This window comes from Seriola dumerili, unplaced genomic scaffold (genome assembly GCF_002260705.1).
Source record: "Seriola dumerili isolate Sdu_G_001 unplaced genomic scaffold, Sdu_1.0 BDQW01000110.1, whole genome shotgun sequence".
In the NCBI taxonomy this organism is placed as follows: Eukaryota; Metazoa; Chordata; class Actinopteri; order Carangiformes; family Carangidae; genus Seriola; species Seriola dumerili.
In genome coordinates, this window is record NW_019174365.1 from 10,757,463 (window position 1) to 10,781,094 (window position 23,632).

General features: G+C 37.7%; 3 protein-coding genes across 3 annotated transcripts; all 3 read right to left on the reverse strand.

The window, feature by feature from the left end:
* Positions 1-312: 312 nt before the first annotated feature.
* Positions 313-2,169, reverse strand: LOC111222967 (lymphocyte antigen 6 complex locus protein G6d-like). Its single transcript, XM_022746907.1, has 3 exons — positions 2,121-2,169; positions 646-756; positions 313-533 (listed from the first exon to the last, which is right to left on the reverse strand). The coding sequence occupies exons 1-3, from the start codon at positions 2,137-2,139 to the stop codon at positions 313-315; spliced, it is 351 nt and encodes a 116-aa protein (XP_022602628.1). The 5' UTR covers positions 2,140-2,169.
* Positions 2,170-4,173: 2,004 nt separating this feature from the next.
* Positions 4,174-6,190, reverse strand: LOC111223486 (prostate stem cell antigen-like). The gene is made up of 3 exons (XM_022747651.1): positions 6,077-6,190; positions 4,967-5,077; positions 4,174-4,538 (listed from the first exon to the last, which is right to left on the reverse strand). The coding sequence occupies exons 1-3, from the start codon at positions 6,126-6,128 to the stop codon at positions 4,324-4,326; spliced, it is 378 nt and encodes a 125-aa protein (XP_022603372.1). The 5' UTR covers positions 6,129-6,190; the 3' UTR covers positions 4,174-4,323.
* Positions 6,191-10,845: 4,655 nt separating this feature from the next.
* On the reverse strand, positions 10,846-22,237 carry spaca4 (sperm acrosome associated 4). The gene is made up of 3 exons (XM_022747652.1): positions 22,093-22,237; positions 14,280-14,390; positions 10,846-12,444 (listed from the first exon to the last, which is right to left on the reverse strand). Exons 1-3 carry the CDS (start codon positions 22,142-22,144, stop codon positions 12,215-12,217), a joined length of 393 nt encoding a protein of 130 aa, XP_022603373.1. The 5' UTR covers positions 22,145-22,237; the 3' UTR covers positions 10,846-12,214.
* Between the last annotated feature and the right edge of the window lie 1,395 nt (positions 22,238-23,632).

Here is a 23,632-nt window from a genome sequence, read left to right on the forward strand (position 1 = left end):
ATTTATCCCCCATGGGCAATTCATTTGTAGCTTCCCAGTCCTTACGTTCGTATTCAACAAACAACCAACCAACCAACCAACCAACCAGATATAGTTTATTATTTGTTCACCTCTGTTATGAACATGCAGTAAAAGGTTTACTTTGTGGTAGTTGAAGATGTAAAGAGTTTTCATACTATGTCTATATTCTCACAAAACCCCATATTTCCATGCATAAAGGCTACAACAATACGACTATCACAATACAGGAGTGTCTACAGGATCCATCAAGTTGCATGCACACAAAGACAACAGGGATCTTTGTTTTCATTTTTAAAGGCTCAAGTTGCTCCAAACAGCCAGTAGGGCGGCGCCCACAGCAGCAGTGAGAGAGAACTGGATGGATGCGGCTCCGTTACAGCAGTCGGTGCTGCAGCAGGTCCTGTTGACGGTGTATCCGGCAGTCAGGAGGGATCCCATTTCAGTTTGGTTGCAGAGGGAGGAGGCCAGGCAGCCTCGAGTCTGCAGGCTGATCAAACTGCTGACGTTGAAGGCTGAAATGGGGAGATAAGGAGACAAAGAGAGTTTTTGTTGGAGTTTTTACATTAAAAATAAAGAGGTGCCGACACATTGTGACACTCAAAGGATCATTGAAGTGTCACTCACCCAGGTTTCCCCAGTAGCAGCTGGACTGAGAGTCGCTGCAGGTTTCAGTGGAGCTGAACAGACATTTACCTGCGATCCCCACCCTGCAGGTGTTGCAGGTCAGGGACTCACCTATGATTGAGTGAAATGAAATGAATGAATGAGAGATTTAGAAGAGCACATGATGAGGATGAGATAAGAGAGAGAAGGTGCTGAGACAGATGACGTACTGCTTTCTTTATACGAGGGAGGAACATAATTGAAGTTACAGAACATTACACAATAAGCCACCACTGACCTAAATGCAGCGTCAGGATCATTTTCTTTATCACTTCTCATCATTGTCAAAGTCAGCAAAGTTGACATCATTTTCAGAAATGTCATTTCAACATGATAAAATGTTCTTATCAAACACTTTCGGTGCCTCAGAGCTTTTATTAAGTGTTACTGTTTTATATGAATCACTCTGCATGAACGTCACAAGTCAATTTATACCATAGAATTTTAAAACAAATTGTCAAAAGTAAATTAAAAAAAAAAGAAGGCTGCTTGTGAAGACTTTATACGATCAAAATGCATACTAATGCTGCGTTCATATCATATTGTTTAAAGCAATTACGATTAGCCAAGTGGGAAAAACTGCCCGTCAGCCTCTGATGGAGATATCAGGAATTTCTGCCACTTGTTGGAAACAGCCCCAAACTGTTGACAGAATGGCTGAAAATGGACCAGTGCTGGCAGTTACATCAAAATAAAATCCAATGTTTATAATCCATTAAGATCATTTAAAATGAAGTATACACTGCTTGTTGGTGTGAATACAAAGTTAGCACTAGAGCTAACCCCTTGGAATAATGCATGAACACCAAAAGTCAGAATAACAGGTGAGTTTCCTGTTCTTCCCATTCTGCCAATATTGCATGAATTCAGCATAACAACAACTTCTGCATAATGTCAGCGTGTCGATGGAGTTTTGACCCTTTAAAACTACTTCCCCTTTTCTGTGCACTTTTCAAGTGGGTGAAGTTCAACTTCACCAACCACCAACCAAACTCTATGGACATTTCAAAGTAAGCCTATATAAAAAAAACTAAATAAAAAAATTACAAAATTTCACATTTATTCTTTTTCATAAATAATATCGCCATGGTGTAAATATTGTATTACAGATTTCTTTCCACTGTCACTCATTCGTTGTATTCTGGCGGAGAAATACTGAATCCTTTAAAAGTAAACTGCCAAAAAGTCATAAAACCGCCAAATTTTCAGAAATACATTACCAAGGACAAGACCTTGGTGTTATCACCAGTAGCTACAGCCTGGAAAAGTGACAGAACCGATCTGAATTGATTGTCCAAATAGTTGCCAATACATTTTCTTTTGACCAACTAAACCGATTCATTTTTGCAGCTCTAGTTCAAGTAAAGACATGTGAAGATGATTTTTTTTTTTTTTTTTCAAAACTGAAGATATAGTGAGATATAGCGTGCCCCTACCTGTAACAACCATTGCCATAAAGGCTGCACAGACCAATAGCAATTTCTTCATTTTGCTCTTACACAAATGTTTGTTTTATAAAGAGATTTTCAGCACAAATAAGAAGATCCAAATGCAACAGAGGTGGTCAAAGAGACGAGCAACCATCCAACTGTCCAGGTCAGTGTCTAAAATGGGAGCTTTATCAGCTCTGGTCACCTGGTTGCGATAAGGATCTCAGATTGGTCATCAAGAATGATTAAAAAAGATGAATGCCTTTCATTTTCACTTGTCAAACTCAGAGAGCTTTGAAAAGCCAAACAAAGAGAAAAATAGATAATGGACGGTCATTTCTTTACTGTGTTTGTGTGTGTGCATAGTTGAATATGTGTGTGTGTGTGTGTGTGTGTGTGTGTGTGTGTGTGTGTGTGTGTGTGTGTGTGTGTGTGTGTTTGTTTGTTTGAACCTTCACTTTCAAAAGCATTTCATTACAAAAGAGGACAAAGCTACCAAGTTTCAGTCAATAATGGGAAATGTCCTCAATAATAGGAATCTCTGTGAAGAGACACTCCCTTTACTCTTTGCCATCTTTTTTTCTATTTTTTTTACTTTTGACTATTTCCACATAGATCATGGACACTCAGTCTTTACCATTGGCACTGTACGTGAGACCTCAAGTGTTTTTTCAAGTGTAGAATAGAATAGAAATAGAAACTGAAGAGAAGCTGTGAGCTCAAGACATTATTTGCATCTTTGAATCAACCTGCAGTAAATTATGGTTTTTAAGTTTGCTTGTTTGGTATTAGTCAAAGAACAAGGGCTAAAGTTGCAACAGCATTAAATTTACTCACAGTGGTTCATAAGTCTGTAAAGAAAAAATCAACTCCCAAATCCACTGAAAACAGCTGTTTAAGAAGTACACATCTGTACAGAGGTTAGCTTCACTTAACTAAAGCTGGAAACACGAGGAAATAGCTACCCTGCTTCTATCTAAAAAAAACAAAAAAACAATCCTTCTGTCAGCAGCTCTAAAGCTCGCTAATTAACATTTTATATCTCACTTGTTTAACACGTACTTAACTAGAGAGAGAAAAAAGAAAACAATTTGCGGCTAAGCTAACTGGCTGCAGGCTGTAGCTACATGTTTATGATACAGAGAAGAGAGTGGCATCAATCTCCTCGGCTAGCACTTAGCAAGAAAGCAAACTAGCATATTTCCCCAAATGTCAAACTATTCCTTTATTTGTCACAGCTTTAAATTTACCCATAGGTGCTAAATGTTTTTGCATTCTTTATAACATACATACCCAAATAAAAGCAGGTTATAATATTTGGAGTTCATTCGTTTCTTATTTGCCATGAGTTACATGAGCTAAAATGGTTATCTTAATTTTGCTCAAAGACTGGAAATAGTGGGAAACAGCTAGCCTGGCTCCATCCAAAGGTAACAAAAAATCTGCCCACCTGCTCCTCCAAAGCTCAATGATTAACATTCAGTGGTTTAATCTGTACAAAAGCCAAAGAGTATAAACAATATATTGTGATTTTTATGAGCGGTTCTGTTGCAAATTATTTTATGGTTTCATACCAATCTCAAAGTGATGATGAGACTTACAGCTCCCCTCGAAGAGATATGTGACTTCCATGAACCTACAGCCTCTCATCTTGTTTACAGATTAAACAAAGATATAATATTAGTTTAGATGATAAGAGGTGCTGGAAGGCTGGATCTATCCTCTTCAGACAGAGCCAGAGTAGCTGTTTTGTGCTAAGCTAACAGACTGCTATAAGTAATACTGCTATGCTGTAATTAAGATGCAGACATGGGAGTGATATTTATCTTCTCATCTCGCCCACAACAAAAATGTGAAAACTACTACATTAACACTGTTTTGTTTGTTGGTCGTTTGAATTATCCAAACCTTGTCTCCGAGACAACAGTTATGTTAGCATATCGTATCATACCGATCATGTGGAGGCTGTGCTCCAAATAAACACTCTGGGAAAACTGGATTTACCATTTCACTAGGAAATAATTTATTTTTTTAACAATCAGTATTGGTTTTAAGTTGCTTAAACAGAGGCATTCAGTCCTGGTGTAGTATATAGAGCCACAAATTGTTCAAACAGGAAATGTAGAAAGACTGTGACCTCAGAAAAAAAAGTTATGTGTTTTCGAAATGGAAACTTAAAGGAACCATTTGTTGTCCCATCTCCTCTTCTTTAAAGGGCCCATTGGCTCAAAACTGCCACCAGAGCAGCACACAGAGCCGCGGTCATAGGTAGCTGGACGGAGGCAGCTCCGTTGCACAGGTTGGTGCTGCAGCAGGTCCTGGTGATGGTGTAGTTAACATTCAGGATGGCCCCAGTCTCATTTCTGCATGCAGCTTCTTTTGTACAGCCTCGTTGATGGATATCCAAAAGGTCGGCGCTAAACTCTGGACAAAGCAAAGAAGCAAATATTTACTATGATTAATTTTTTTAATTACGAGAACTGATTTAAATTATGCAGCAGGGATGTGGCTGTCATTACGGTTTCTTTGTGGTTGTTTGTGTCTCCTCTATGCAGAAAGACATCTTTTGTATTTCAGTTTTTCATATGAGAAACATTATATTTTACATGTGGCATGTCCAAAAATCTTTTTTTTAAATTTATTTTAATGAGGACAGCCAACTCTATTGATTTATTTATTCATATTTTAATTGTGTTTTATATTTTCTTTGTGTGTATGTGCAATACATGCATCTGTTCAGCGTCAGCAGAAAGTCTAACACAGTTTATCTTTAACATTACATTGACAAAAAAAAGGCTTTTTGTTCATTGTTTTTATGTATGAAAAAAAGTTTAATGTGTCATTCATCTTACTAGCAACTGCAGTGAAACATCTGGTCTGATCGTTAGTGCAATTTATAGGTGCTGCACGGAGGCAGGAGCCGAGGATCGCCACATCACAGGTGTAACAGGAGAGGGACTCAACTATGAGAGAGGAGAGACAGGGACATGAACAGGACCACTGGAAAAGAATGTTTTATGTTGTTTGAGCTCAACCCTCTGGAAAAAGTCAAATAAATATTCCTAAATATCTGACTTCATTTATTTACACCTTTATCAAACAAGCACCTGAAGTAATCTTCAGGCTTTTGTTTCGTAACCTCTCAAGGTGAACACCTCCGGGTGTGTTATCTAAAATGCAATTAAATACAGGATACATCTGTATGACTTTGAAGCAAACTGTACAAAATGCCACAGTTTTATTTACTGAAGTTGATATGAGTCATGAGAAGTTTTCTGGCTCCACCCTGTAACATTAGAGCTGAATGAGATTTGTTTTGTGGTGCTTACATTTAACATCAACTTGATTTTCACAGACACAGTGTGCTGGTTACAATAAAAACTATCCAAGGTATGTTTTGTCAAAGTCTGTAAAAAATACAAACAAAACTACAGTATCTGTATCATTAGTGGCAGATTAATGTTATCCTTTCAATGGGCAGATCTTGTTTCAATGGGCAGATCTTTCATACAGCTTGCTGAAGTCATACATCATGCACTGCATTATGTTTTAGATAAACATCACATCAAATAACATCATGAATTTGAAATTAAATTAACCAAATTACATACGTCTGCATAAACCACTTTAACTGCCGGATACCCTGTCACTGAATGACATACGGGGCCAAAAACATGGGGCCAATACGATTCATAATTTGTGAAATGATGTTCAGGAATAAATTTTAAGCCAACACATTACAGGACAAATTCTAGTTTTTGAATGTGTGGAACAGATTTGTAGATTGCAGAAAAAAATGAGAATATCTAAATACTTTATCCTTATATCAATGCTTTTTTTTCCCATGCAAGGTTTTATGGCAGGTTTATTAAGTGTGGTATGCAACTGCAAGTTTTGAAATTATTTCTGATCATGATTTCACAAGCTCAATATCTCAACAAAACAAAACAAAAAAACCCTACCTGTAACAAACAGAGTCAACAGCGCAGCACAGCTCCACAGAAGTTTGTTCATCGTGATGTTCTTAGATCTACCTGCAGGTGAAAATACCTCCGAAGAGTTTCGGTCGTCTCTAATTTGTGACCGTTTCAAAAGGTGTGCTGAAGCTTTAGGTTTTGTGGACCAGTGATTCACAGTTACATACACCGGGGGAGTTATATCAGTAAAATATGTCAACTGTAGAGATAAGAGAGTGAGAAAGGGGTGACATATTCCTGTACGTGAAGTAAAACGAAATAGGAACACAGTCACACCTTCACAGCGCCTGTCATATTAACACTATTGATGGTAAAGAAGTGGATATTGTTGCAACATATTTGAATCATTAGTGTTTAAGTGGCTCTGGCTGCTTTCATGCTGAATGACGGAAGCTGGACATGAAAACCATTGGTCCATTACTTAGCTACCTACTGTACTTCAACTGTATATATATATATGATTTTTAGCTAAATATTTCAACTTCTCGCCTCACTTGAGTGATTTCACAAGCTCTCAAATGCAAAATGGATGTTGATGTTGATGTTGTAAAGTAAATTTATTAGTTCATCAGTTGAGCTTTTCCGTACCCACTGGCGACTCCGCCAGTATATCCTTTGGTACAAGTACAATCATTATAGTAGAATATTGCTTGACATATAAATGACTATTAAACTATTTATGTCATCTTTTTTGTTGAAGTAAAATTGCCCAGTGAGACACAAAGTAGGTAAAAGGATAAATAAATTTATTGATTATAAAAACAAAAAGCAAAGCAACAACATGGAAGATTTTATGAACTCAATGTTTCCCTGAAACATCCCATTGCTCAACTTCCTTGATGTGGAGTTTCCCTGAGTTATGGAGCTTATGGAACTTCATCACTTCATCATAAAACTGACCTCTGACATGACATGAGTTATGAAAAATAGAAACAGTGACAATGTGTGAACATATGAGTGAACATACACGTAAAATCACCAGGTCCAAAGAGTTTATTATGGATAGTGCCTTTCATTCTTGGTTGCAGCTGGTTGCTGCGGTTTTTGTGATGTTCTACTAGGCGTTTTACTGCATGCTTCCCCACACGGAGGCCAGGACGGCTGCACCGATGGCGGCAGTGAAGGTCATCTTGGTGGACGGGGCCCCGCTGAGCTGCACGGGGTTGCACTTGTCTGTTGAGCAGCACTCGATTTTGGTCTGGTAGTTGACGCTCAGCAGGGTGGCGTTGGTGGTCGCGTTGCAGCCACTGGAATCATCCTTGCAGCCCTGGGTGTTGAAGCCAACGAAGTCCGAGAGTGACGGGAAAGCTGAGGAGAAATAGTTGTGTCAGACTGATAAAAGAGTCGGGGAGTAGCATGGTACATTAAATCAAATACAGTTTTGAGGTTCTGGTACTTTATTCAAGTGTTTCTGTTTTGTTAGAATTTCTACTTTTTACTCCACTGCATGGAAATAATGCACTTTTTACTGCACCAAATTCACCTGAGCCACTATACCTGTATGTTCATACACTAATTTTGCGAATCAGATCTTACATCTTCATTTTTTTTTAAATTGTTTTTCCCCTTTCATTCCTTTGCTTACTTTTTTGTTCCTTCCCTTATTATTTCAATTGCTCTGAAACCATGAAATCTTTTGTTTAAATGACTGCTTTTATTCTGGCTTTTATTTTTTCCATCTACTTTTAAACCAGTGTGCAGGACTTGTAAAGAAGTAATTTTCCACTGGTATGGCAACCGTTAGTCAAAGAAAAGGAATCACTCCATTGAATCAGCATGAAGATAAAACATGCATATCTAGTCACATGGGACACAGCAGGGAACATAGGGTGTGCTTGTTAATCCATGTGTCTGGGTGTCAAAGGATTTAGTAAAGATTTGTGAAGTGACTCATGCCTGTGCTGTTATGTAATGTTTGAAGGAAAAGGGTGTGAGCGTGAGCGTGAGCGTGAGCGTGAGCGTGAGCGTGAGCGTGCAGATGATTGGCAGGTGACTTACTGGCTTTTCCAGTAAAGCAAACACTGGAGTTGGACGAACAGGACTCCTCAGCAGAGTTGAGGCAGAAGCCCACTAGGCCAAAGGTGCATTTGTTGCAGGTTAGGGACTCCGCTGAAACACACAAGTGAACGCACAAAGGTTAAAATCAAGAAACATTTCATAACATGAGCTGAGATTGATTATCAAAACGATCTATGTCTTTTCTAGCTTCAATTCGTGCCCCGTAACATGCTATAATATTATGGCACTGATTGTTTTTTAAGAGCTTCTGCTAATGTCGCTTTGATAATTACACATGCGTGTTTTTACACGTGTTTCTTCTGACCATTCAGTTGGACCTTTTGCCACACCCTGCACTGTGGTACCTCGTCAATTTCAGTGATACTGTATTTGAATCTTCATTGTCAATGTGTGAATGGATGCTAATCAGTGGTGCACTTTACTGAACGGAGACCTTAAGTTGTTTTTTCAGCAAATATGAAGGATTTCTAAAGAACCAACTGGCCATGGGGCTTATTAAAAGAAACACACACAAAAACAACTGGTTATTTCACCCAAATCACTCAAAGAAAACAAATTGTCTCCGTTTCCTCTAGTGGTGATAGTTGAAGAAAGTTGACACTACCCTGCATGATCCTGACGCCTGGTGTCAAACTGTTTTTAATGGAGCTACTTTCGCCTGAAGAAATAGTCCCTTTGAAAATTGTTGACAGTGATGTTTGTGGATAATCTTGAGTGGCAACAGACTTTTCAGTGAGCCTGTCTCAAAAACCTGGACACATAAATGTTAAACTAGCTACACGGTAAGGTACCACCGGGGCTAAATTAAAAAATATCTATCATTATACTTTGGGTGAACTGACTCATTTAAAAATCTAAAATTGACAATTCTGTAATATCACTTTTACCAAAAACTAATTTCTGTACTGTATAAGCACAGGTTTGGGCAAATGAAATGTCAATAAAAAATCAATAAAAAGCTGAATTCAACTGTGTGTTCTGTTTCTGTTTTCTTTATGATAAAATAATAGTAGCACAAGTAATACAAATTAAATGAATGCTAATGAATTTGAAATCTGTGTCCAATCTTTTCATCAACTGAGCTTTTCCCGCCCTTTTTTTCATGGCTAATCTTTGCACTACAGATTACTCAATCAAAACAATCACCGCAAGAGAAATTGCCAAATTTCATGTCCATCATATCTTTCTTTCCAGTAAAAACCCTGATAACTGTTGATCTCTGATCTTACCCAGAATAAAAGATGCAACAACTGCAATGATTCCAAACAGGATCTTGCCCATCTTGTTGTGTTGATTTGGTCCTTGGTTTCAGGTCACACACACAAAAAAAAATCCTTCCACAGAAAGTCTAAAGCTTCTTGGATGCTGTGTGAAGTATGAAGTGATGAGCCTGTTTGGTGAGACCTGAGATTTATAGCAAGACAGGTGAGGGGAGGAGACAAGAGGGGCTTTTCAAGTCTTTTGTCTTTATCTTTACGTCAGGGCAAGACTGTGGAGGAATGCAAGGGATGGTTGATGCAAGATCTAATTGCATACCATGAGCCATTCAAACTCTCTGCATCTGTTATTCAAGAAATAGAATAAATCATGGATTACGGATCATGAGATTAAGCTTATATTTTTAATTAATTGACCAATTTTTTTGTCCAAAAATGGCCAGAAAAGAGTGAAAAATGTTCATTATAATTTCCTAGAAACCAAAGTGGCAAAGTGAAGCTGGTTGATTTATGTTTAATTTTAGCTCCCATGTTGCCACATCTGGAACAAATGAAGACACACCTTTTTACCATTGCTTTTAATTAAAGTGTGGAGCTTCTCATAATTCTTATCCATCACACTGCCTTTTTAACACTGTTTTATTCATCATTCTCAATCAAATTGCATGTATGTTATTATTCCGTTACCTTTACCTGCTTCTTTTAGTCTTATCTTATTCATATTTTGTATTCTTTTGCATTGTGTAAAGCACTTTTTCACAGTGAATGAAATAGGCTGGTTAAATTAACTTGCCATGCCTTTAATTCAATATATTCAGTTTGAGACAAAGAAAATGATCAAATCTCATCATATGAAAAGCTGAAATCAGTGAATATTTGGCATAAACTAATCAATCACCTAATTGTTTCAGCTTTAAATCATATTGTTGTTACAAAGTGGAAACCTCCAAAGTCAGGCCACACTTGATTAAAGACACCAGTTTTACAAACATCCTACTATTATCTATATGTAAAGAATGTACCGTCTGTGCAAAAACCTGGAATCAAGATAGGCGGGTTCCCTCCTGCAGCACCGTCTCCTTTGTGGGGCAATGAAACCTGAGGAACCAGTTGGTCCTGCAGGATGGCACTGAGTTGAAAGAAGAAACTAAAATCACAACACAGGAAGGTTTTTCCCCCACTTTGATTATTTATTGCATTCTTCAAATTATCTACATAACCAATTTCACAAAAAACATTCACACTCACCTACATGTTTCTGTTTTTGGGAGTAATGCCAGATGTGTCAAATTCAGGGAGTGGTAACTGATCTTATCTAATAATCAGTGATTAATGCGGAAATACAAGCCAATACAAAATAGAGAATGATTTGACTAGACATACTTCAAATTTGTGTAATCTCAATTACTTTTCAGTCTCCAAACACAATATGATTGATTTCATCACGTTCTCCACATACATACATTCAAAACTAGCAAGACAAACGTTTCTACCCATATCAAAAATATAACAACAGTTACACACAGAGTTAATGAAGCTGCTGTAGTCCCAAAAAAAAAAAAAAAAAGGTTCACAGATACCGCAAGACAAAAGCCAAGGGCCCCATTTACATTATGTTAGCGACATGGTAATAAAGTGAATGCAAAGCAACTGGCAATAAAATGAAATGAATAGAAGTAAGAAATGTTTATAGAAGCTTTGAAATCATATATTGGCTTTTGAATATTATGACTCTAAAATGACAATACAGTGGGTCAAAGGCAATAAATTAAAAGAATAGTTTGACAATTTGGAAAATGAACGTACTCCCCTTCTTTCAGAGAGTTGGATTAGGAAATTGATACGACCTTCATGTGTGCAGGACAAACATGAAGCTACAGCCAGAACACAGTTAACTTAGCTTGGCATAAAGACTGGTAACAAGGGGAAACAGCTAGCCTGGTTCTGACTACAAGTAACAAAAATCACAGTTGTTGAACACATTAGTTATCTGTGTGTTTTATCCCTTCACCAGTCCAGTACCAGTCTTTGCCAGTCCAGATCAGATGTGAGAGCTTTCAGGGAGAAGTCTCCTTTTCCAGTTTCAGCTCCAGGTGGGACTGTCAACAGAAAGAGGAGGCTGTGGCAAAAGTGGAAACATTAGCCAAGCGGAGTGACAGAGCTGAAGCTGCAACAGGTGAGTTTTTTTTTTTTTTTTTTTTAACCTTTAGACAGAGCCAGGCTAGCCATTTCCAGCTGTTGCCAGTCTTTATGCTAAGCTAAGCTAACTGTCTCCTGGCTTGTAGCTTCGTATTTTCTACACAGACATGAGACTGATATCAAATCTAATGCAACTCTTGGCCCAAAAAAATTTTAAAAAGAAAAAGCTGAATGAGCACATTTTCCAACAAGTGTCAAACTATTCCCTTAAGCTATAACAAACAGCACAAACTCTCCTAGATAGTCATACAGCGACATACCCAACATGTCACTCAGCTGCTGACCAACATAGCCTTGTAACAAAACTTCAGACTGCTCCTTCAAGTTAACGGCAGGGAACTTGCATCTTGTCAGTGTTAAACACTCATTTTAGGACTTTAAATTGTCTGTCCGCTAACATTTTAACATCTCCTGCAGTGAAATGAGGGCTTATACATACTAAAAATCCAAAAACAAAGAGTGAAATAAATTTTAACTGAGATATACACTTGTGTGAGTAGTACAATACACCTCAAGGATAGTAAACAAGACCCATGTGGAGAAAAAAAGTTGCAAAACCACAGAGCTCATGTCTGAGGAGGGCATTTGATTTAATCCTGGTAGTGCTCGTGTGTGTGCAACATGTAGTGTGTGTGTTTTTAATGTGTGTATGCACTGTGTGTCATCCATGTATCCCCTATATCCTCTGTCAAACCAGGACTTTGGCCACAAGCAGAGCAGTGATGGTGGCGAAGGTCAGGCTGAGCCCGGAGGCCCCCGGCAGACCGGGCGCGGCGTTGCACAGGTCGGTGTTGCAGCACGTCTTGGTCATGGTGTAGACGGTGGTGTTGGAGCTGCTGCTGGGAAAGTTCACCTCTTTGGTGCTGTTGCAGTCGGCCTCAGCTAGACAGCCCTTCATCGTGATATTCATGAAGGAGGCTGGAGACAGACAGCAAACATACACAATCACTGTCAGGGTCCATTGTTCATTGTGTTTGTTTGAAATGGCTGTTTGGAGTTTCACACTCAGAGGAATGCACCGATACACCTCAAGTTGTGAAGTTCTTGTTATTCCAGTTTTGGTTTCGAGGTTTTAACGACAAGTAAAAGACTATAGGAGGTAACACTTTACCTTAAGCTCCCTATTTAGCATTTACAAGCAATATATAAACATTTCATAACTGGTTTGTAACCCTGATGTAATTGTAGGCAGATATGAGGCATACAAGGACAGTGTATGTGACTGACTTGCATATCATGTGACAGTATGTGTCATTATAACATTTCCTTTTAAGACATTTATAATACTACAACTATGTTTTACTATATTTAACACTCGGATCTGCTTAAAACTACATTATAGTACAGACTATAAACATTTTTAAACCAATAACAGAAATAAAAAAAAGAAATAAGTGTTCACAACAGCAGCAAAATAATACAGTGTGTGTTCATCATAATGAAGAAACCCGTCACCCTGTGCAACTGAGAGTCATTTGTGTGTTTTTAATCTAATTAATTAATACATTTCTGGACAACAAAGGCACACTCACAGAGGAACACACGTTTGCCTTTAGCTAAGGCAGGGTCCCTTCTTAAAACTATTGAGACAACTAAATATGATTTGGGTGCGAACCAGGTCTGTTCCACTGGTGTCGACAGTGGGCAGATCGTATAGACCTTCAGTCACTGCCAGTTTTTTTTTTTTTTTTTTTTTTTTTTTTTAAATTCTAAAATTTAAATTTAAAATTAGATGTTTTTCATATGACAATTTCACATGTTTACATTTACTGTAGGCACTCAAATCTTGAAATCCAAATTTGTAAATAGATTCCCTGTGAGTTGAATAAGTGATTTGATGTATGGCTATCTACGCTGACACACAGACTGGAAGAATGAATGATTTGTGATTGTGTGAAAGGAGAAACTGAACCAGTCTGGTTTATCTACTGTGAGTGAAGATGCATAGTGATTGTGATCACCATTTAAAAAAAAAAAAAAAACATATCTCAGAATGTAAAAGGCAGGTCTGTTATCTGTAACACCAGATAAATCCAAACATAAAGGCACAAACATGAGTGTGTGATTAGAGCTGCAACTGATGATTTTAATTAATCAGAGTTCCCCCAATTAATCATACCCCTCATGAGGAGGACTAAATATGTATGGAACACAACACATATTTTCATCTAACAATTTTAATTAATCTTTTTCAAGTGTTTGTGACTTTTAGCCAACTTTGTCAACTGTCCTCATGAGTGTAGCGATTTCAACCTTTTAGCTATTTCACCTGTTTTTCATGACATTTTTCTAACCATTTCAACCTCTCTGCTCACTGGCTAACTAGTTTTCACACACCAACAATAAATTACAACGCATGATGTTAGTGTGTTACAACTGACTCAGGTTGAATGGTTAACTAGTTGTGGCACACCTCGAGCCTCCCACATACCCCGCCCTGGCAACTGCAAAACAACCCCATGAGGTCATATCACCCCTGGTTGGGAATCATTGGCTTAAGACTTAAATTCTATGTTGCGTTACTATTGAATAATCAAGTAATTGTTCCAGCACAAGAAAAATCGTTGTCTCAACCTTTTAATGAAAATCCTTTTACATTTGCTGGAGAGTAAAGTGATCCTGGTTTATTGGAGAGAGAATGCAACTGATGGGGATTTGTGCGAGTGTTGAAAAGCTTCTTAAAAAAAAAAAAGAAAAAAAAAAAAAAAGGAGAATGTTGTCCAGTGAGATTTTATAGCCACTGAGCTCCTCACCTGCCGTCCCAACACCACTGAAGCAACGTTCTCCCTCGTCACAAGTGTCCTTTGAGGTTATGCACAGATTCCAGAAGCCGAGTTTGCATTTGTAGCACTGCAGAGCTTGGCCTGACATCAAAAGTAAAGTTGGAGGGATGAGAAGGGAGGGAGGGACATACAGAAGGAGGAAGAAAAGAACAGGAGAATTAGTGATAAAAAAGGTTTACAGCAGTTTATACCTGGTATAATTATGTGTTCATTCCACCAAACTTTTTCTCATGTTTGTTTGGTATGGAGGACTGTTTCAGTTCCATGATTAAGTCTGGCGTTTACTTCTGCCTACTTCGATGTCTATCGCCCCAGCGAAAAGTTTCTTCCATTTTTTTTATTTTTCTGGTTAATCCACCAATTAATAAACTACCTGTTGCAGCATAATAAAAAAAACTCCTTCTAACCTTGTGATTAAAATGACCAGAAAACTGAACAGAACGGCCCAGTTATCAATCCAAACTGATAGTCTAAGTACAGAGGTTCTTGCATGTATAGATTGTGAAACACTATGGGACAAATTTTGAGCTATATAAATAAAACCGCAGTGCAGTGAGCAGTGTACCCGTTTCCTTTAACAGCTGCGACTAGTTTCTAGAAACAGGAAACTAACTGCAGACTACAGATAATAGTACCCTGTGTGGAACTTGTAAATTCAAACCAAGTCTGAAGTCGGTTTAGAGCCAAGGTATGTTGACAAAAGCTTTGACTTGCAGATAACAGGTCTAAAAGGTCATCAACTCAGGATTTTCAAATACAGAGTGAGCTCACGGGGACGAAAAGCGGGTTCTGAACCACTGCACTGCATTCAGCATGAAGGGATAAATGTGAAGCGCCTCACAAAATAAAATAAGGTAAGCAGTGAATAAAATTCAGTAATTAAAACTACACCTGCAGAATTGCTGGAGATAAAATGGCTGATGCAGTACATGTTAAGTCTTGTCAGTGGGCTGAGCAAACATTCATGAAGTCACAGACAGCATCTATTAAATTTGCTTTCTCAGATCTATCAGAGGAACTTGAGCACACCAAATATAGACCTGTGAACTTTATTACTCTAAACTCAAAGTAAAAGTGAAGTAAATCTCCCTGCCTATTTTTCTTTTTGCAAATCCTCTTTTAGTTACTTAAGGTCATCATAAAAAGACCCCTCGAAACAGTAATACCATCTGTACGTAGATGGAAAACCAGATTTGTTTTCTAACAGATTTAAGAGAAGCCTGAAGTGGAGTGGCCACTGTGAGGCTGAAACACTGCAGTGAGAGTGTGACATAGTGCTGGGGAGGGAGGGAAGATATCTTAGCAGCTGAAGTGAACCCTGTTGGAACTATCCTCAGAAACCAGTCGCTCCAGTTTCATTGTGCCATGACTAGAACTGTTGGATAAAGTCCACACTAATCACACTGAAGTCATAAACATGCTTGTTAGTTATTGTGTCTGCACAGTATGTACTTGAGTATTTTAAAAAGGGAATCTGAAGTCTAAAACAAAATTCATATACATTACTTCTGATGCATTGTAGTTTTGTGCATTTGAACCAAATCATCCCAAGTAATGAAGACTAAGACTGAAATGCATTATAAATGATACTGAAACTAGCATTAAATCACAGTCTGAACTGTTTTTACACAAAATGAATATTCACAAGTATTTGGCCTCTGCATCATCTGATAAGTCATCACCAATAATTTTAGTTCTAAGATAATTAGCCAAGTTTAGTTGAATTCTCAAATGGTCCACTTTGCATGCAGGAATAAAGAAAAACAAACAAAACAAACACCCCCCCCAAAAAAAAAAGTGCTCATTTTAATATGGCCCTTTAAAATAATGAATAATTTCATATGCAATATTTACATCTCTCACACTACATTAAAAAAAAACAACAACATGTAAAACAATTACTGGAGATAAATATTTAATGGCCAATTAAGTATCCAACTCTAGTATTCTACAGAGAAGAAGATATATTTATATTTAGTTACTGCTGTGTCATCATGATGTTTCTTAAATTTCACTTTTTCTTCCACTAAATGGAGGATTTGACTTAAAATGTGAAATTTTCACAGGTAAACCTATATGATATTGTGAGACGGCCCTGATTTCAATCACAATCTGGCAGGATAATCCATTTCTTTACCGCAGAGGTAAAAACACACCCATACCATTGCACACAACCCCACACCCTGTCACGCAGGTTTCGGTCACACCCAGGTAGAACCTTAGAGACTTTTGACAATGCATCCTTTCTTATTGCCAACTTATATATAATCACTATAATATGTTCTGGCCTTAAGTCAAACAAAGATTTCTTTATCTGGGAGACAAAATGCCTTTTCTGAAAACAAGCCACCAAAAATTGATTAAAAAAAAAAAAAAAAACTTCTTTGATGACCCTGTGTACTAAAGTAGCAAACCATAAAATGATAATCACACAAAAAATATTGCAGAGTGACTCCCATACTGTCACACCTTGCAGCAATTAAGCACATTGCAATGCTGACTGGCATGTTACACATCATATTTTCTGGTCCAACTTGAATCTTCAGGCTATTGACTCATCCTGTTTATAAAAACACAACACGCATGAATCGGTGTTGCTTAGGACATGTTTTTTTCCCCAGCATTTAAGCACAAGAATTCTTTGTCAAGGTCATGTGAGGATTACTGAACAGGCCTAGAGCCAGAGCCTCAGTGTGAGATGACTATTATTTCTGATTAGAAAGTAAATCAAACAACTACGACAAAGACGCATAACAACCATAATCAGGCGCAAAACAACAAAAGCGACACTTACCATAGAGAGACTCAGTATTTGTGTTTGAGTGTATTGCTGTTATGCTAGAGGTGTGTGGGGAATCTTGTACATGTCTGTGCCCAGGGGTGCACTGTCTCATAACCCATCTATGACCAAGGTGTGGAGAGTCTGATGCAGTCTGGATGTGAAGTCACATGGGAACACTAAAACTAATGATGTTCAATTACAGCAGACTGTTTGTTCACTGCAGCAGAAGTGTCTCAACACATAATTGTTTGTGTCTTCTACTCCTACGATTGTAACAAAACATCTACACAGCAGCACGTTTCCTTAAAAGAACAGACTCTGGGTAAAAGAGGCAAAGTATATATTAGGGATGTGTGCGATTACTCGACTAGATTAAACACGGCTACCCTCGCCTATTGGCACCAAAGTCAAACTAATCATTAATATTTTATGGTTGTCTGTTTCATCTGAAATGTTACGCTCTAGCCCGCCACTAGCTGGGGCTGCAGCGGATGTTGTAAACAAGCAAGGTGGAAAGTGGGACAGATGACATCTTGTAAAACCAGCAGTTCTGATTTAGAGGTTGTATGTACGCTGCATCAGATTAAACTGGCATATAGCCAGTCGAACAGAGGAATATGTAACCACATTCAGCACAAACATGGAAGCTAAGATGGCTACTGGTGATGGCTTTTTTGTACTTTTAGACTAGTTGACTAATCTAAATTTAAATTTCCGTTTAAGTGACAGGGAAACTAATCATTAGGAACATCCATAGCATATATCTAGTAAAAGGTGGAAAAATTCACTTTTGAAAAGACATAGTAGCTAGAGGAGACTGGTGCGCAAGAAGCAGCGCTGCATATTTGCAGGATACATTTATCACGATACAGGCGACCGCTCAGATATCAGGTGATATATTTGTCAGTCAGTGAAAGAAAAATTCTTTCCTCATCACAGGAAAGATTCTTCTTTTGTGAGGTACTTTTAATATTACGTCAGTCCCCTAACACCAATGTTATCACACGTGCACAAAGGAGGAAATACCTGAGCAAAAGCAGCCACTGATTTCCCGACTACTGAAAATTGTCTTTAAAAAAAAGTGGTGGAGCAAGTACTCAGATCCTTTACTTTCACTGACAGCTGACAGGTTATCAGGTTCACCCAGCGAAAAGTAATGCAGTCTTATCCTGCAATAAATCCTATCTGCATAAGGCTTATAATGTCCAGATAAAATTTTGTCATCTCATCTGATGTCATCATTTAATAGAAATATAAGATGGGTGGTTTGATGTGCAAAAAAAAAAAAAAAAAAACATTTTATAATTTGATCAAACTGTAAAACCTGTATCTAGAGCTGTCAAACAAATGTAGTTGAGTGTATTTTCAACTCAAAATTTAGTGGAGTAGAAGAAAATTAAAATACCGTACAGTACAAGTACTTAAGTATTCAACAGTATTTGAATTTGGTTATCTGCCCTAGAAAAGCAGAGAAAGACAAAATACAGGAACACTAAATTTTTCACAAATACTTTAGTTCTGCATTAGCTTTGTGTAGGGCTGTTAGGTGTATTTAAAATTCATTTACAGGATTATATATAGAAATATCATGATCAGTAAGAAATCTAACATTAAGAGATGGCACCAATTAAAAAAATAATAAAAAATTAGTAAAGCAGTGGTAAAATGATTAAAAAGTCACTTTTGAGGATGATATCTGAATTAGAGCAGTGAGTCACTGTCTGAAACTGAGCCAAAACCACCAATTCAGCTGGAATAAAAAAGTGCTTTCAGACTCCATTTTGATAGCAAGGAACATGTTTGAACTCCCAGGTGTGGCACATTACTATCCCTCAATGTGCAGTGTCAGCTTTATACTGCCCTCTACTGCTCATTCACTGAAACTACAGCTCAGAGCACCAGCCCTTCAATTTTCTACTGCAATGACATGTTGACAAACCAAAAACCAGAAGGAAAAACAAAAAGAGGGAAGCTAACGGTTGTCATAACAAAATAAATTCCTGTTAAATCAAATACTAAGGAACAACAGAATAATAAAAGTGATTTTTATAAGAAGTACGCATGGAATTAGATGCGGTGTTTTCTCCTGTAGATCAGTGCTTTTGGAGGAGCTGGTAACTAAGAGTTTGTGCTGTCTGTGGTTAAAGTTAAATGTTTCTAGTCACCGCTTTGTCATGAATTCAACATGAGCGTATCCATGTGTGACAAACAGAAACACATGAAAAACAGTAAAGAGTGACTCAGTCCAGCTTCCCACAAGCTGAAAACTTCTTTTATAGAGCCATTTCAGCAAAAAAAAGGCTCGGTGTTACACAGCTTTGTGTTTCAGCTCACTGTGGGAAAATGGGAGCAACTGGAAAGAAAAACAGTGAATAACACAAGCTGAAATTAAACTCACAATGTGAGTCATGTGCTACAACACCATCCCACTGTGCACACCAAGTTGAAATGTGACAGCAGGACACTGAATGAATATGCAAACAAGTTTATGTAATATGAGGGTAAATATGCTAAGACAGCACTCAACGCTTCATCTGAATAGGGGATAATTATTGTCCTTGAACTATACAACATCAGGAAAAGTAAAGATAAATACACCCGGGTGGGTCTGATGTGTTGTGCAAATATATTCTACGTCTGCATTTGGATGTAAAGTAGATTCTCACTCACAATGGCAACATCCTTGAAGGGATTAACCGGGCTCATGGGAAGAATAGTCAGATGACATGTTTTGGGGCGGTAACATTTTTGATTACCTTCTTGTGAATTAATTTTTACAGATTAATAAAACAAACCCTAAACGTGTGAGAAAGAAACTGACATAGGAGTTATAATAGTCAAAAACCAAAACTTGTAATCAAATCTACACAGAGGAGGGGACTTTAAATAACATTTCTTTTTTTTTTTCCTTCTAAAAAAACAGCCTTGCCGTCAGAAAATGTTAACTCTGGTGTCAGTTTTGAATTTAAAGAGCTGCAGGTAGAAAGGCCATTAATAGAGCCAGAAATACCTTGAGTGATTAACTGATGAGTGTCTCTGTACAATTTTTCTCCACAAGACTAACAGGACAAGTTTGCATAAGTATGAGAAAGTTGGATCTTGTATTTCATACCAGTATGTCCATTTATTAATGTAAAACTCTTATTTTTTTGCAGTGAATTCCTCACCAAGGTACACACACACACACACACACACAGATTTAACCCCCCTGCTCACTCATACAGGGAGTTTTAAAAACCTCAGTATGTAATTATCTTCATTTGTGAATCACTCTTCTGTCACAAACAACGATTTGAGTAAAGGTCTAAAAGGTTAACGTTATCACCTCAACGTGTATAAAGGAAGCCATGACCGGAAAATAGTTCCCTCTAGAGAGGGTGTGGTTTGAAACAGGAGACCAAAACAACAGAGCTGAGGGGACCCTGAGGACAAAAATCAACTACAATAGCTTAAAAACACAATAGCAGGGGACGCAATGTCCCTGCCCATTCTGCAGACGCTCTACAGAAGTGGAATTTGAGACTTGGGCACAGCCTCCACTGTTACAAGGTGAGGAATTTCTCATGGCTGGCAGGTTTGGACATGATTCAGTCTGGAAAAAAAGAACCTTCTTGTACCACAAACAGACTGCCTCACCCCAACCTGTAATAACAGCATTAGAGTAAAGCCTGGGATGTGCTGGAAAACTCTGCTTCTACTTCGTTCATCTGTGGGAACCAGTAAAAATCATCCTGTGCTCTGATGAATCTTACATGGTGAATCTGTTGGTTGGAGTCCTTATCTTATAAAAATGTTGGGGAAATGCAAAAAATGCCCATTATGTTTTTTCTGGAGTCCAAGTCCATGCTGGTGACAGTCCAAAAGCCAAAAATATTCAGTTTACTGTCGGATAAGATGAAGAAAAACAAGCAAATCCTCCCATGTGATAGATTAAATCAGAGACCAATTGGCATTATTGCTTGAAAAATTATTGAAATGGTTAATCAATTATCGTGATAAGTAGTTTTCTGTCAGCCAAATAAGAGAGTATGGACTAATCATCTTCTTTTTTCCATTTTAACAGTTTATCCATCCCTTTACCCATCTATTTCAACTGTTTATTTTTAGCTAACCATTTCAACTATTTTAATCGTTTTTCCATAACTTTTAGCAAACAACCATTTCAACTGTTTTTTGTAACTTCTTGCTATTGTGGCAGTTTGTTAGCTAACATTAACTACCAATTGTTTATCCATTACTTTTAGCTAACCATTTTAATTTCAAAAGTTTTATTCCTTAAACTGAAATCACACCCCATAAAAATCATACCATGATATGACAACAATCGTTTGCAACATAATGCTAAACAACCGGAGGTACTTTTTGTTTACTGGTCCTTCGCTGCAGGATATAATTTACCACAAAGCTGCCCACTTATTTGGCTGCTGATATGAAAACACAGTTGGTATAAAAGGTGAACACACCCAGTCAGACAGCCCCAAGCTCCGTGCCCTCCCAACAATGTCCCACCGAGTAAAACATGACACACACTTCCCAAACCCCCCCCCCCCAAAAAGAAAGTCAAATATTGAAGTTTTAACGCCCTGCAAAAATATTTTGACATTTCGAATACGTGTTGCCAGGAAAAGAGACGTCATGAAGAACTTAAAAATAAAAACTAGTTCATGGAAAATATAAAAAGGTCCATGCAGAAAGCAAAGAGCTTGAAATGTAACTGTATCCAACCATTTAAAACTTGCAGAATAGAGAAGCCAATTCTAAATATATCAGCACTCTAGACACTGTGGTGGTATTTTTAAGGGAGAACAACCACAAAAAAATACAGACATGCCAAACTTCATGTAAAAAAACGTAGATTTAGTCGGGGGAAAGATATTGAACGCTCTCTGTGAAATATAAAGCCGTCCATTCTAACAAATAGTTTCAGGGAGTAAGCTTTACAATAAAGAAAAAAATGTATATTTTTTAATGAATAAATCATAATTTAGAGTTTTATCTTACCGACAGCAAAGCAGAATCCGACTGCAAAAAGTTGAAGAATAATTCTGTTCATCTTGGAGAAAGGAGGGTAAGATTGCAAACTCGACTTTCAGGAGATGCTGCCCGTTTTCCTGTGAGGACTCAGACCGTTACAAAGTTGATCAAACAAAAATTTTTTTCCGCCATTGCTGTATTTATAATCTTCCACCTCCCAGCAAACGTCACCGTTATCCAATCAGAGGAGGTCTTGTTGGGCATCCACCCAGGTTTGTTTTTTTTTCAATCTCTCCCACCTGAGCGCCACACCACAGGCACACAGCTGGGGGTTATTAACTTCCAGCAGGGAAATGAAGTGTGGGAAAGATGGGGAAATGGGGAATTGTAGTGTTTGTGTGGTGCTCAAAGGTGATTTTATGGTGAAGTTGTCGTGTTTAACCCTTCCTGTCACATTATTATCATATTGCATGTATGGATTTATAGTGTTTTGGTGGTGCTTAAAAGTGACTTATATGATGCATTATGACCTAATTTAATCAGTGGTGGAAAGTAAAGTTCATTTATTCAAGCACTGCACAGTACAGTGCCGAGGTACTTGTGCTTTATTGCGTATTTCCATTTTATGCTGCTTTACACTTGTACTCCACTACTTTCATTTGACAGGTGTAGTTAGTTGAACACTTGCTAAACAAGTTTTATACAACACACTGTTAAAGATTAAACCAGTGGGTCCCAACCTTTTTGGCTTGTGACCTCATACAAAAAAAGCATTATTGTATTGGTAGTTTGTCTAAAGTTCCAGATGTGAATACTTCTCCCACCACTGATTTTGTGACTTTATAAAGATCCTGTAGTGTGCCATCTCACATCTGGTAGGAAACTATCATTTGCTGGGATGCTTGTATACTAACTGCACATCCACTGTGAAAAACATAGTTTGATTATTTCAAATTTTCCAAAAGTGATTGATCAAACATTCCTTAAGAGTTAAGAAAAAACAAAATAAATAAACAATTAAAAAGGCATTAGATTATTAAAGTGAAAACAAAGGTATTTTTTTATCTCATGCGAGTTTGATTTGATTTCTTTATGGATCTACAAATCACAGCTATTGAATGGATATGTTAAAATCAGAACAAATATTTCTAAAATTGTCTAAATGTAAATATATACAGTGGTGGCCAAAATTATTAGAACACCTGGCAGATCTGAAAAATATTGACCTATATTTTTGCCTCCAAAACATGATTTCATTTCACAATGTTCATGAAACATGCAGATGGTTGCTCTGAACACAACAAATATCAGATGAAGTGAGTCCTACTGTTTTTATCCACTGTTAACTTTAATATCTGGTATGTCCACCTTTTGCAGCAATTACAGCAGTACATCTCTCTGGCATAGTGTCAATATATTTCCTGAGAACTTCAACACTAATGTTATCCCATGCCTTCTGCCAAAGGCTTTCCTTTGAATGTACAATAGATCTGTCCAGTGTATTTTCCAACTCGCTCCAAATTTTCTCGATGGGGTTGAGGTGTGGACTTTGAGGGGGCCAGTCCAT

Coding starts and splice junctions, on each gene's coding strand:
- LOC111223486 (XM_022747651.1), bottom strand. CDS start 6,128: ATGAACAAACTTCTGTGGAGCTGTGCTGCGCTGTTGACTCTGTTTGTT. Junction 5,078..6,076: donor GTTGACTCTGTTTGTTACAG/GTAGGGTTTTTT, acceptor CCTCTCTCATAG/TTGAGTCCCTCTCCTGTTAC. Junction 4,539..4,966: donor ATGTTTCACTGCAGTTGCTA/GTAAGATGAATG, acceptor TGCTTTGTCCAG/AGTTTAGCGCCGACCTTTTG.
- LOC111222967 (XM_022746907.1), bottom strand. Junction 534..645: donor CTGCTACTGGGGAAACCTGG/GTGAGTGACACT, acceptor TCCCCATTTCAG/CCTTCAACGTCAGCAGTTTG.
- spaca4 (XM_022747652.1), bottom strand. CDS start 22,144: ATGAACAGAATTATTCTTCAACTTTTTGCAGTCGGATTCTGCTTTGCT. Junction 14,391..22,092: donor CGGATTCTGCTTTGCTGTCG/GTAAGATAAAAC, acceptor TTTTGATGTCAG/GCCAAGCTCTGCAGTGCTAC. Junction 12,445..14,279: donor CAGTGGTGTTGGGACGGCAG/GTGAGGAGCTCA, acceptor GTCTGTCTCCAG/CCTCCTTCATGAATATCACG.